The sequence below is a fragment of the Pan troglodytes genome, chromosome 19, assembly GCF_028858775.2.
Source record: "Pan troglodytes isolate AG18354 chromosome 19, NHGRI_mPanTro3-v2.0_pri, whole genome shotgun sequence".
NCBI classification, from domain to species: Eukaryota; Metazoa; Chordata; class Mammalia; order Primates; family Hominidae; genus Pan; species Pan troglodytes.
The window spans coordinates 73,647,472-73,662,221 of NC_072417.2; the positions used below are offsets into that span (position 1 = coordinate 73,647,472).

Here is a 14,750-nt window from a genome sequence, read left to right on the forward strand (position 1 = left end):
CCAGGCTGGAGAACAGTGGCGTGACTTTGACTCACTGCAACCTCCACCTCTCAGGTTCAAGTGATTCCCTTGCTTCAGCCTCTGGAGTAGCTGGGATTACAGGCGCCCGCCACCACGCCCAGCTAATTTTTGTATTTTTAGTAGAGATGGGGTTTCACCATGTTGGCCAGGCTGGTCTTGAACTCCTGACCTCAGGTGATCCACCTGCCTTAGCCTCCCAATGTGCTGGGATTATAGGTGTCTGCCACCGTGCCCGGCCTGAAATTAAGACATTTTATGAATTAAAGGGGTTTTTGGATACCAATCCAGAATAAAAATAACTTCTAGTCATATAGAGATCTTTTATGTGTCAGGCACTGTTGTCAGTGCTTTTCATAAATTATTCATTTTATCCTTTTACAGATGAGGAAACTGAGTCATATACAGTTAAATAACATTCTCAAAATCATATAATTAGGATGGGCAAAGCAGGAATCTTACCCAGGCAGTCTGTCCCTACATCCATGTTCTTAACAACTTACCCTATATTGCCTCTTGAAGATAATATAAAAGGAAATTTTTAAAAGTATTAAATGGACAATTTAAAATATTTTTATAGAAATGATAGAAGATTTAAAGGTTAATCCCCTCATAGATTCAAACATCTTATGAAACAGAGCTTAGAAGAGAGGAAACTGATACTTTTTGTTCCAGTAATGATTCTCATATAAGATTTTTAAAACTTATTTTAGTTTATATTATGTACCCGTAGCATAATGAAGCTATTAAAGGGCTATATCAACTACTTTTAGCTGTTCCTACCTTAAACAAAAGGGAAAACAAGCTTATTTCTAGAAGTAGGCAAATTATCACCCACCAGATATAAAAACAGATAATAAAATACAATTAAAACAGTATTATACAGTTATGAAGATAGACCAACCAACAGAACAAAATGCAAAGTTCAAAAACAGACCTTAGTGTATATAAATATCAACGTATGACAAAAGAAGCATTTTAAGATCACTGAGGAAAGAAAAAAATTACTTAATAAAGAGTGCATAAAAATGGGTAAACAAAGATGCCTACCTGATAAAATGTAACAAAAAGGAATTCCAGATTTATCAAAGTTTTAAATGGTAAAAAATTATATCATAGCAGTATTAAAAGCTACCTGCTAACATTGCTTTCCTAAGCATCACATCACATAAAATTCAAGATCAGCCTGGCCAACATGGCGAAACCCTGACTATACCAAAAATATAAAAATCAGCCCGGCATGGTTGCGTGTCCCAGCTACTTGGGAAGCTGAGGCATAAGAATTGCTCAAAGTCGGGAGGCGGAGGTTGCAATAAGCTGATATTGCGCACTGCACTCCAGCCTGGGTGACACTGAGACTCTTGTCTCAAAAACAACCAACCAACCAAAAAACACCTATGTTCTAAGAAAAACTGAAGGCACATAATTGCATGCACACACTCACACATACCAATGAAACCTGTGCATCTCATTCATGTTTGGAACTTTCTCAGAGAGTCTTTAAATAGCCAAAACTTCAGAAATGAAAAGGGGTTGTTATCAAGGAAAAATGGCCATGTTATATGAAGTGAACAAGTTCCTGAAACGTGTAATAAAATTCCACTTTTGCTTCTAAATTGTATATCTACATTATATATGCATCCATATAAAAATCTGAAATAATACAATGCTTATATATATGGTATAGGATTAATATCTCAAATATTTCACCTAGATTACTGTAAAGGTTTGATAGAATTAGTCTCTCCATTACCACTCTTGTCTCCCTCAAAATTACGGTCCACACAGTAAACAGAATAATCTTGTAAAAAAGTAACTCATATCATGCCATTCTCTTGTTTAAAACCTTTATTTAAATGGCACCCCCAATGTAGAACATAATCCAAAATCTTTTCTTTTTGAGACGGAGACTCGCTCTGTCACCTAGGTTGGAGTGCAGTGGCACGATCTTGGCTCACTGCAAGCTCCGCCTCCCGCGTTCACGCCATTCTCCTGCCTCAGCCTCCAGAGTAGCTGGGACTACAGGCGCCCGCCACCATGGCCGGCTCACTTTTTGTATTTTTAGTAGAGACGGGGCTTCATGGTGTTAGCCAGGATAGTTTCGATCTCCTGACCTTGTGATCCGCCCACCGTGGCCTCCCAAAGTGCTGGGATTAGAGGTGTGAGCCATCGCGCCTGGCCCATAATCCAAAATCTTTATTAATGTTACCTCTGAGATCCTAAAAGCCACCTGACCCCTGCGTTTTTTTTTTTGTTGTTTTTTTTTTGAGATGGAGTTTCACTCTTGTTGCCCAGGCTGGAGTGTAGTGGTGCCACTTGGGCTCACTACCTCTGCCTCCCGGGTTCAAGCAATTCTCATGCCTCAGTCTCTTGAGTAGCTGGGATTACAGGCGCCCGCCACCATGCCCAGCTAATTTCTGTATTTTTAGCAGAGATGGGGTTTCACCATGTTGGCCAGGCTGTTCTCGAACTCCTGACCTAGGTGATCCACCTGCCTCGGCCTCCCAAAGTGCTGGGATTACAGGTGTGAGCCACCACGCCTGGCCTTTCTTTTTTTTTTCTCCCTGGGAGACAGTCTGGCCTCTGTCTCACAAGCTGGAGGGCAGTGGCATGATCATGACTCACTGGAGCCTCAATCTCCTTCCTGGGCTCAAGCAATGCACCCACCTCAGCCCCAGATAGTAGCTGGTACTACAGGCATGCACAACCATGCCTGGCTAATTTTTCCATTTTTTCTGTAGAGACTGGGTCACACTATGTTGCCTAGCCTGGTGTACAAACTCTTGGGCTCAAGTGATACTCCCACCTAGGCCTCCCAAAGTGCTGGGATTACCGGCCTGAGCCACTGCCCCTGGCCTTGACGCCTGCCTATATTTCTGACCTCATCGTTTACTATTGTTTCTCCCTGTCTCCTACACTCCTGCCACCTTAGCTTTCTTTTGGCTCATAACTTTTGCACACATATGCTACTACCTCTACATGAAGCACTGGTAACATGATTCTTTGCCTGGTTAGTTTATAACTCATCCAAATCCTCTCAACTACACTATGTCACTTCCTCACAGAGCTCTTCCCCTGACTCAGCAATCTAAATTCTATGTCCTGTTAAACTTTCTCATGACACACTGTTTTTTTTACCTCCACAGTAGCATTAAGACATGCATGCATTCACTTAAACAGTCATTTGTTAAATATATTACTCCATCACACTCTACATTCTATGAGGTGACTACAGTCACCACTATATTCCCAATACCTAGCACAGTGCCTAGTACAAGATATACATTCAATATTTTCTTTTTTAAAAAAAACATTTTCACCCGGGCGCGGTGGCTCGCGCCTGTAATGCCAGCACTTTGGGAGGCCGAGGCGGGCAGATCACGAGGTCAAGAGATCGAGACCATTCTGGCCAACATGGTGAAACCCCGTTTCTACTAAAAATACAAAAATTAGCTGGGCGTGGTGGCGGGTGCCTGTAGTCCCAGCTACTTGGGAAGCTGAGGCAGGAGAATCTCTTGAACCTGGGAGGCAGAGGTTGCAGTGAGCTGAAATCACGCCACTGCACTCCAGCCTGGCGACAGAGCGAGACTCCATCTCAAAAAAAAAAAAATTTTTTCTTTCTTCTCTTTTCAAAAATTTTAGATTCAGGGGTACATTTGCAGGCTTGTTACACGGTTATATTGCATAATGCTGGGGTGTGGGCTTCAAGTGAACCCATACCCAAGTAGCGAAACAGTACCCAGTAAGTAGTTTTTCAATCCTTGCCCCATTAAATATTTTTCTTTTTTCTTTTTTTTTTTTTTTGAGACAGAGTCTCATTCCATCACCCAAGCTAGAGTGCAGTGGCAAAATCTTGACTCACTTCAACCTCCACCTCCTGGGTTCAAGTGGTTCTCGTGCCTCAGTCTCCCAAATAGCTGGGATTAAAGGCATGTACCACCATGCCCGGCTAATTTTTATACTTTTAGTAGAGATGGGATTTTGCCATGTTGGCCAGGCTGGTCTAGAACTCCTGACCTCACGTGAGCTGCCCACCTCACCCTCCCAAAGTGCTGGGATTACAAGCATGAGCCACAATGCCTGGCCCCCTTAAATATTTTCTAAATGAATAACCCAAATTGGTACTTACTTACTTTGGATGGAACTCAGAACCTCAGAAGACACAAAAAAATTCAAGACACAGTCTCTACTCTGGAGTTTATAATTAGGGAATCAATTATTTAGTATTGTTATTATATTACATCCTTATTTACTGAAATTATCGAGATTAATCCGGTTGGTAAATTTGATACTTTGGGAAAAACCTCACTTTCACACAGTTGACTACTGCCTCTCCAATCAGACTATAAGCACCTTTCATTTTCATGTTTTTGAATCAGGGTCTCACTGTCACCTTGGCTGGAGTGCAGTGGCGTGATCATAGCTCACTGCAGCCTCCAACTCCTGGGCTCAAGAGATTCTCCCACCTCAACCTCCCAAGTAGCTACAACTAAAGACACACCCTGCTACACCCAGCCAAGTTGTTTCTTTTTTTTCCTTCTTTTTTTTTTTTTTTGGAGACAGGGTCTCACTCTGCCACCCAGGCTGGAGTGCAGCGGTGAAATCCCAGCTCACTGCAGCCTCCGCTTCCTGGGCTCAAGCGATTCTCCAGCCTCAGCCTCCGGAGTAGCTGGGACTACAGGTGCGAGCCACCAATGCCTGGCTAATTTGTGTAGTTTTTGGTAGAACTGTTCTCTGATTTCAAAAAATTTAGAATCTTTCAGAACATAAAAATAATGTTCACAGATTATATGATGAAGGTAGGCAAACTGCTTTAAGAATACAGATAAAATATCAACTCCAAGAACTTCAGATGCAGAGGAATTGCTAGTAACACTTCTAGCAATATGGCACATAGCACTGACAAAGATGCTAACCTTTCAACCCTTTTTCGGACACAGAAAGGCTGGATATATATTTTTAAAAAATCACAAAATAACTTTTGGATAAATAGCTAAATTGAAACCAAGCATAGAAACTCCACAGTTGCCAAAAATTAAGAAAACACAAACTTGAAAGCAGCTAGGAAAGAAGGAAAACAGAGTAGTTTATACCTCTGAATGGTTTCAAGCTAGAGTATCAAAGACCAGAAAGGAGCTGAGGCAGCATATCCTGTAAGCAAAGAGACCTGGAGATTAACTACCTGCCTAAAGAAGTCTAGAACATCTCCTCTAGCCTTAGCAGTCTCCTATGAAAAACTAAAACCTCCAGTCCAGGACACACATGGGTACCTAGTCCAAATTGATACTACCTAGATGATTTACAGACCCCAAACTCAGAATCTGGCATTAAAAACTAGCCTGAAACCAGTGAAACCCATGAAGTCCCCAGACAGACAAATGCAAAAACACCCAGGTGTTTCTGAGGGGAGATGAAAATGCTGTACATACTGATCAGCAAAATCTAGACTTCAGGAAACTCTTTAAAGTCTACAGGACAAACGAATGTGTTTCTTAACAAGTAAATTGCAAAGAAAATAAAACAGAAGGAAAGGTAAACTATAGATCAAGAGAGACTCAAGAGGTGTATCAAGAAAATGCTAACATGTGGAACTTACCTGCATCCTGATCCAAACAAGCAAACTATAAAAATATACACATTTGAGTCCAGGCGTGGTGGCTCATGGCTGTAATCCCAGCACTTTGGGAGGCTGAGGCAGGTGGATCACAAGGTCAGGAGTTCAAGACAAACTTGGCCAGCATGGTGAAACCCCGTCTCTAATAAAAATACAAAAATTGGCCAGGCATGGTGGTGTGTGCCTGTAGTCCCAGCTACCAGGAGGCTAAGGCAGGAGAATTGCTTGAACCTGGGAGGCGGAGGTTGTAGTGAGCCGAGATTGCACCACTGCACTCCAACCTGGGCAACAGAGCGAGACTCCGTCTCAAAAAAAAAAAAAAAAAAAACATGTTTGAAACAACAAAATTTGAACAGTGACTGTACATTTAAGAACATTAAGGAATTACTGTTCATTTTCCTCAGGTGTTATAATAGTGTGGTAGTTACTAAAATATTTCTAGATGAAATTACCTGGCCAGGTGTGGTGGCTCACGCCTGTAATCCCAGCACCTTAGGAGGCCTAGGCAGGCGGATTACCTGAGGTTGGGAGTTTGAGACCAGCCTGACTAACATAGAAAAACCCCATCTCTACTAAAAATACAAAATTAGCCGGGCGTGGTGGCACATGCCTGTAATCGCAGCTACCCGGGGGGCTGAGGCAGAATTGCTTGAACCCAGGAGGTGGAGGTTGCGGTGAGCTGAGATTGCACCATTGCACTCCAGCCTGGGCAACAACAGTGAAACTCCATCTCAAAAAACACAAAAAACAACAACAAAGAAATCATCTGATGTCTAGATTTGCTTCCAAATATCACATGAAAGGGGAAAGTGAATGGGAGAACAGATTCAGTAACAAGACTGGCCAGAATCGATAATTGTTAAAGCTAGGTGATAGACATAGGAATTCATTATTCTATTCTATTTCTGTATGTATTTAACTTTTTAAAAAAGAAAGTCTTGTAAATGTATCCTTTACCTCTAACATAAAAGAATATGTTTCATTTAACAAACATGAGTTATCGTCACTTACATGATTCATTTATTATTATCCTCTGATCTCAAAACCCATCTGAAGGCTGGCACAGTGGCTCACACCTGTAATCCCAGCAATTTGGCAAGCCGAGACAAGAGGATTGCTTGAGACCAGGAGTTTGAGACCAGCCTGGGCAATGTAGCAAGACCCCCAACTCCACAAAAAATAAAAAATTAGCCAGACGTGGTAGTACATATCTGTAGTCTGAACTACTTGGGTGGCTGAGATGGAAGGATCACTTGAGCCCTGAAGGTCAAGGCTGCAGTGAGTCATGATTATACCACTGGACTCCAGCCTGGACAACACAGCAAAATCCTGCCTCAAAACAAATAATTTTAAAAAGTAAAAAACTCATCTGATGTTGGGCGTGGTGGGTCACACCTGTAATCCCAGCACTCTGGGAGGCCAAGGTGGGAGGATTGCTTGAGCCCAGGAGTTTAAGGCCAGCCTGGACAACATAGGGAGACCCCCATTGCTACAAAAAATTAAAAAATTGGCCAAGCATGGCGGCGTGTGCCCCAGGTACTTGGGAGGCTGAGGTGGGAGGTTTGCCTGAGCCTGGGAGGTTGAGGCCGCAGTGAGCCATAATTGCTCCACTACACCAGAGCCTGGGCGACAAAGTGAGATCCTGTTTCTGGGGAAAAAAAAATCATCTGAAATGTACTCTGAAAAACATTATATTAGAATATTGATATTCCTTTTCTTTGTACTTTATACCTTACATTTAATGTCCTTTATCTGTTGCTTCGTTGAAGTGTCATTTCAGATAATATTCAAATAAAAGGGCAACCCTTTACTAAAACTTAAATATGCTGTCCATTTATGATGATGATGTCACTAGGTCAATCATCCATGAAACAAGAAATTAAGAGTTTTTCCCCCCAATGGTTAAAAGAATGAACTTATGTGTATTTACCCAGATGCTCCAACTCACTTTATAGGTCAATGGCATAATTTTCAAGATAGTATGATTTTGTTAGTGGTAGGAGATGTTACCACAGCACAAATGGAAGTTCAAAACAAAAATCTAGTTAGATGTAAGGCCTAGTCAGTGATAACCAGTCATACATAACACAATATATACCAGCAATCTCTATATTTGGGATAAGTCTCTCAGCTTCTCTTCTTGAAGTTTCACTACCAATATGTGGTGAAAATCAGAAGTGTTTCCATGAGACAAAAGGATAGGGCAGTATAGCTATAAGAAAACACTTTCTGCCGGGCGCGGTGGCTCACGCCTGTAATCCCAGCACTCTGGGAAGCCGAGGTGGGTGGATCATGAGGTCAGGAGATCGAGACCATCCTGGCCAACATGGTGAAACCCCATCTCTACTAAAAATACAAAAATTAGCTGGGCGTGGTGTTGTGTGCCTGTAATCCTAGCTACTCAGCAGACTGAGGCAGGAGAAACACTTGAACTCAGAAGGCAGAGGTTGCGGTGAGCCGAGATCGCATCACTGTATTCCAGCCTGGCGACAGAGCAAGACTCCATCGAAAAAAAAAAAAAGAAAAAGAAAAAAGAAAACACTTCCTGTCTCTATAAGAAAACTCATTCTGTATTCTAGATAACCAACTGTAAAACACTTGTTTCCTCTGATTTCAGCATTTATGTTTTTAAAAACATTAGAAAATGCAGGGAATTTCAAAAATAATTGCTGATTTTTACCATCTACAGAGGAAAATCACTGTCAACATAATGGCACACTTCTTTCCAGTTCTCCTTTTCTTATTGATTTGCAAGAATTTTGAATATGCTTAATAAACTTTAATCCTCTATTATATAAAGATATATTTTTTCCCACTACACATTTTTAAAATTTTTAACGGTTCTAAGAACTGTTCTGGGGATTCTGATTAAGTTCACACTGAATATATAGATTCTGGGAAAAGTTACATCTTTAAAACCCCAAATCTTCCAATCTAGGAACAAAATATTGGCTCTTCTACATTTATTGAAGACTTTTGGGTGTCTTTTTGGTCTCACTCCTTGAGGTGTTTTTTTTTTTTTTGAGATGGAGTCTCGCTCTGTCACCCAGGCTGGAGTACAGTGGCCCAATCTCGGCTCACTGCAAGCTCTGCCTCCCGGGTTCAAGCCATTCTCCTGCCTCAGCCTCCCGAGTAGCTGGGACTACAAGTGCCCACCACCACGCCCAGCTAATTTTTTGTATTTTTTAGTAGAGACGGGGTTTCACCGTGTTAGCTAGGATGGTGTCGCTCTCCTGACCTCGTGATCCGCCCGCCTCGGCCTCCCAAAGAGGTGTTTTATTATTTTGAGTCAGATATAATCCTTCCTATATTGCATATAGAAAAATTGAATTTTTAATTATAAACGTGTAATCAGCCCCTTTACTGAATTATCTTACTGCTATAGTTTTTCAGTTGACTTTGCTGGCTTTTTACTTATTTTAACAGTACTGGTTAGCACCTCAAGAATGTTGAATAGGGTTGGGTGCGGTGGCTCACACCTGTAATCCCAACACTTTGGGAGGCTGAGGCGGGAGGATCACGAGGTCAGAAGTTCGAGACCAGACTGGCCAACATAGTGAAACCCCGTCTCTACTAAAAATACAAAAAATAGTCGGGTGTGATGGCACGCACCTGTAGTCCCAGCTACTCAGGAGGCTGAGGCAGGAGAATCATTTGAACTCAGGAGGCGGAGGTTGCAGTGAGCCGAGACTGCACCATTACACTCCAGCCTAGGCAACAGAGTGAGACTCCATCTTAAAAAAAAAAAAAAAAAAAAAAAAAAAGGAAAAGAAAAGAAACGACAAAAAAAAAGAATGCTGAATATCTAGTATACAGTTTCAGAAATAAGTCTGAAAGTCTTCACTTAAAAAAAATTTTTTTCTTTTCCTTTTTTTTTTTTTTTGACCCTGGGAGTCTATTCAAAAGGGAACGCTACATGGTCGCATCTTGGCGTGAGACAGCGCTATTCCGTGGGTGCTATAACAGGTTCCAGCAGTACTTGGGTGTTGATGTCCCACCCCTGATGCTGTGCAGCGCCTGAAACCCAGCGAGCTCGGAAGGTGTCCAGAAGAATTTCAGTATTTGCTACAGTAACCTCATCAGCCTGCCAAGACAGCAGTGCAAGCGGCCAAGAGGGCGAGCATTCGACTTCCACCTGAAGTAAATCAGATATTGTATATAAGAAATTTGCCATACACAATCACAGCTCAATCAATGTATATTTGGGAAATATGGACCTATTCATCAAATCAGAGTGGAGAACACACCTGAAACTAGAGGAACAGCTTATGTGGTCTATGAAGACATCTTTGTTGCCAAGAATGCTTGTGATCACCTATCGGGATTCAATTTTTGTGACAGATAACTTGTGATTTTGTACTATAATGCCAACAGGGCATTTCAGAAGATGGACACGAAGAAGGAGGAACAGCTGAAGCTTCTCACGGAGAAATATGGTTGTCAAGATAGATCCACCAAAATCAATGTTTTCTACATTTTTATTTTGAGGGCGGGCACGGTGGCTCACATCTGTAATCCCAGCACTTTGAGAGGCCAAAGCGGGAGGATCACCTGAGGTCAGGAGTTCGAGACCAGCCTGGCTAACATGGTGAAACCCCATTTCTACTAAAAATACAAAAAATTAGCCGGGCGTGGTGGCGGGCGCCTGTAATCCCAGCTACTCGGGAGGCTGAGGCAGGAGAATCACTTGAACCTGGGAAGCAGAGGTTGCAGATGCCACTGCACTCCAGCTTCGGCAAGAAGAGTGAAACTCCATCTCAGAAAAAAAAAAGAAAATAGAGCATATATGTACAAAGTAAAAAGCAATTGCGATCCTACCCCTGGAGTAAACACCATTAAAATTTTGTTGTGTTCCCCTATATTCTTCTTTCAATGCAAACACATATACATATTTTCCCCACATTAAAAAAAAAAAAAAAAACACACAGCCAGGCATGGTAGCTCACACCATTATAATCCCAACATTTTGAAAGGCTGTGGCAGGAAGATCACTTGAACCCAGGAGTTCAACACCAGCCTGAACAATGCGGCAAAATCTCATCTCTACAAAAAATACAAAAATTAGCTGAGCATGCAGTACACACCTGTAAGTCCCAGCTACTAGGCAGGATCACTTGAGCCTAGGAGGTGGAGGTTGTAGTAAGTGGTGATTGCACCACTGCATTCCAGCCTGGGTAACAGAGCAAGACCCTGTCTCAAAACAAACAAACAAAAAACCCACAATGGAGGCTAGGCAAGGTGGCTCATACCTATAATACCAGCACTTTAGGAAGCCAAGGCAGGAAGACCGCCTAATGCCAGGAATTCAAGACCAGCCTGGGCAACAGAGCCAGACCCCGTTTCTATCAAAAAAACAAAAACAAAACACACACATAAGATGATTCTATTCACACTACTTTGTAACAAACTTTTTATTCTCCCTACTTGCTCTATGTTCTGGCATCTCTAGTATATATAGAATACTCATTCTTTATAAATGCACTATGATATTCCATTCCTGATTAGCATATGGTTGTTTTCAATTTTTGCCATCATAAACAATGCTGTTTATGAACAAACACTGAATATCCTCTAATAGGATTTTCCACACATTCAACAAGTATTCCTGGAGGAAAAATTCTTTAAATTGTATTGTTGGTTAAAGGGTATGAGTGATTTGAATTTTTAAAGCATGACAATCTGACAGGTGAAAGCTGATGTTATTTTAAAACTTTTCTTTTTTTTTGAGGCAGGGTCTCACCCTGTCGCCCAGGCTGGGGTGCAGCAGTACAATCTCAGCTCATTGCAACTGCCACCTCCCAGGTTCAAGTGATTCTTCTGCCTTAGCCTCCCAAGTAGCTGGGATTACAGGTATCCGCCACCATGCCCAGCTAATTTTTGTATGTTTAGTAGAGACGGGGTTTCACTATGTTGTCCAGGCTGGTGTTGAATTCCTGACCTCAAGTAATCCACCCACCTCGGCCTCCCAAAGTGCTGGGATTACAGGCATGAACCACTGCGCCTGGCCTATTTTAAATTTTTTTTTTTTTTTTGAGACAGAGTCTCACCCTGTCACCCAGGATGGAGTGCAGTGGCACGATCTCAGCTCACTGCAACCTCCACCTCCTGGGTTCAAGCAGATCTCCTGCCTCAGCCTTTCAAGTAGCTGGGATTATAGGCACCAGCCACCATGCGTGGCTAATTTTTGTACTTTTAGTAGAGACAGGGTTTCACCATGTTGGCAAGGCTGGTCTCGAACTCCTGAACTCAGGCGGTCCACCCACCCTGGCCTTCCAAAGTGCTGGGATTACAGGCATGAGCCACCACGCCCAGCCTATTTTAACATTTTTAAATCAAAGTATAACATGCATACAGAAGAGCGCACAACTCATATTTTAAATGTGAAGCTTGATAAATTTTTTACTTGTAACCAGCATCCAGATAATAACGAAGTATAACCAGAATCTCAGAAGCCTCCCCTCATATCTGTCCCTGCATCGTCACTACTGTCCAAGAATAGCGTCTCCTAACTTCCAACAACTAAATTTTGCCTGTTTTGAACTTCATATAAATGAGATCATATATTATACATCCAGTTTCCAAACTGCGCACCAAGGTGCCCTGAGGCACTGCTAGATATTCTTAATTTGAGAGAAACAACATTCAGCATCTGCAATGCGCTATACCAACTACTAGACTGGTATACTACACTGCTTTTAATGACATCTTTATGAAGCTGTGTTTTCAGTGGTTGCTGTGACAAAAAGAGTAATATAAAAAGTCAATAAGGAACATCAGATGAAGCTGGGCGCGGTGGCTCACGCCTGTAATCCCAACACTCTGGGAGGCCGAGACAGGCAGATCACTTGAGGTCAGGAGTTGGAGACCAGCTTGGCCAACATGGTGAAAACCCGTCTCTACCAAAAATATAAAAAATTAGCCAGGCGTGGTGGCACGCACCTGTAATCCCAGCTACTGGGGAGGCTGAGGCAGAACTGCTTGAACCCAGAAGGCAGAGGTTGCAGTGAGCAGAGATCATGCCACTGCACTCCTGCCTCGGAGGAAGAGTGAGACTCCCTCTCAAAAAACAAAACAAACAAACAAACAAACAAAAAAACCAGATGAGAGTGGTGGTATCCAATCTGATTCCAAGGTTTGAGACGCTGTACAGTGCCCAATAAACAAACATCCCATTAGTTAATGTGGTTGTCTAAGAATGAAAGTTTTTTTCGTTCAATTTTTGTGCATTTTAAGAAACAGATCTTAAGTTGTTAGGACATAAATAATATGAAGTTTTTTGGATCTAACTACTTAATAAACAGAACTGTCAGGTATTTCTTTTGGCCTGGGGTTGCCACGAACCAAGGATTATAAAGGGAGAAAGTTTAGGAACCTCTGGTATATATTCCTGTGACTGGTTTATTTTACTCATTATCATTTGCAAGATTCATTCATATTATTTCAAGTAGTTGTTGTTCATTCATTTTCATTGTGTAATATTCTACTACGTGACTATCCCACTATTTATTAATATTCTTCTACTGATGGGTATTTGGACAGTTTCCACCTTTGGGCTATTATGAATAGCAGTGCTATGAACATTCATAAGTGTATATATCTTGAAGTAGCATTACTGGGTTACAGGGTATGTTTATGTTCAGTTTTAGTAGATAATGCTGCTTTTCCAAAATGGCATATCAACTTATATTCCCATTAACAATGTATGAGAGTTTTTTATTTCTCCATATCCTTGCTAACATTTTCATTGAGTCACTGTGATGGGTGTACAGTAAAACAGTACTTCTCTGAAGACAAAATAAGGTTGAGTTTCTTTCTAAATGTTTGGCCTTTTGAATATTCTCTTTTGGGATGCCTATTCAAATTCTCTTCAAAAAACTGAGTATTTTTCTCGCTGTGTCGCCCAGCCTGGAGTGCAATGGCACGATCTCAGCTCGCTGCAGCCTCCGTCTCCTGGGTTCAAGCAATTCTCCCGCCTCAGACTCCCAAGTAGCTGGGATTACAAGTGCCTGTCACCATGCCTGGCTAATTTTTTTTATTTTTAGTGGAGATGGGGTTTCACCATGTTGGCCAGGCTGGTCTTGAACTCCTGACCTCAGGTGATCCCCTGCCTTGGCCTCTCAAAGTGCTGGGATTACAGGCGTGAGCCACCATGCTGGGCCTTTTCTCTGCTATTAATGTACAGTTCTTTAGGTGTACAATGAGTCCTTTGTCAGATACAGGTACTGCAAATATCTTCTCCCACTCTGTGGCTTGACTCTTCACTTGCTTAATGATATCTTTTGATGAGATGTTCTTGATCTTAATATAGCACCAATTTATCACACTTCCTTTATATTTAACCACTTTGAGATCCAAATTAATCTTTGCTGACATAAAATTTTTTTCTAAAAAACTTTTTTCATATTTAGATCAGCAATTTATCTGGAAATGACTTTTGTGTGTGGTGTGAGGTAAAGTCAAGATACTTTCTTCCCTGATACAGAAATTAATTAACCAATACCATTAATTTGACTTTCCTTTCCCTATCATAGTGCTGTCTCACTTTTATCATAATACAGGTGATAGTATATGTGTCAGTCTGTTTCTGGACTGTCGATTTTGATCCATTGGTCTATTTGTCAATCCATGTGCCAATACCATATTACCTTAATTGTTATAGCCAGGTAACAATTAAGTTGAATTCCTCCAGATTTTCTTTCTTCATCGTCATGATTACCTTGCATCTGGCTTCATCTTGTATTTGAATTTGTATTTCAGTTGAGTATCTTTTAATGTTCATTGGCCATTCATATTTCCTCTTCTGTAAACTGGTTTTTGGGACATGAATTAGTTGCCTTAGCTGCCTTTTTCAAACTGATTAGTATTAGATCTTTCTGTATTAGAAAACATGCCCTTCATCTGTCAAATGCTGTCATCTGCATAGTGTTTTTTTGAAGTGTTCTTACAATTTCCTTTTTTTTTTTTTTTTTTTTTTTTGAGACAGTCTCATCCTGTCTGCAGTGCAGTAGCATGATCTTGGCTCACTGCAATCTCCGCATCCTGGGCTCAAGCAATTCTGCCAAGTAACTGGCACTACAGGTGTATGTCGCCATGCCTAGCTAATTTTTTATTGTTTTTG

At 41.5% G+C, this 14,750-nt stretch overlaps 1 protein-coding gene and 1 pseudogene across 3 annotated transcripts in view; one reads left to right on the forward strand and one right to left on the reverse strand.

The window, feature by feature from the left end:
• Window positions 1–14,750, reverse strand: part of APPBP2 (amyloid beta precursor protein binding protein 2) — an 80,970-nt gene that overhangs the window by 58,321 nt on the left and 7,899 nt on the right. Inside the window, exon 1 of one of the 3 annotated variants that reach the window (XM_009432999.5) lies at window positions 5,615–5,913. The exons of the other annotated variants lie outside the window; for them this stretch is intronic. Within the exon in view, the coding sequence (XP_009431274.1) occupies window positions 5,615–5,620 (6 nt within the window). The 5' untranslated portion in view covers window positions 5,621–5,913. Of the gene's footprint in view, window positions 1–5,614; window positions 5,914–14,750 lie in introns of those variants that run through there. 3 annotated transcript variants of the gene reach the window in all.
• Window positions 9,549–14,063, forward strand: LOC107969015 (splicing factor 3B subunit 6-like; annotated as a pseudogene).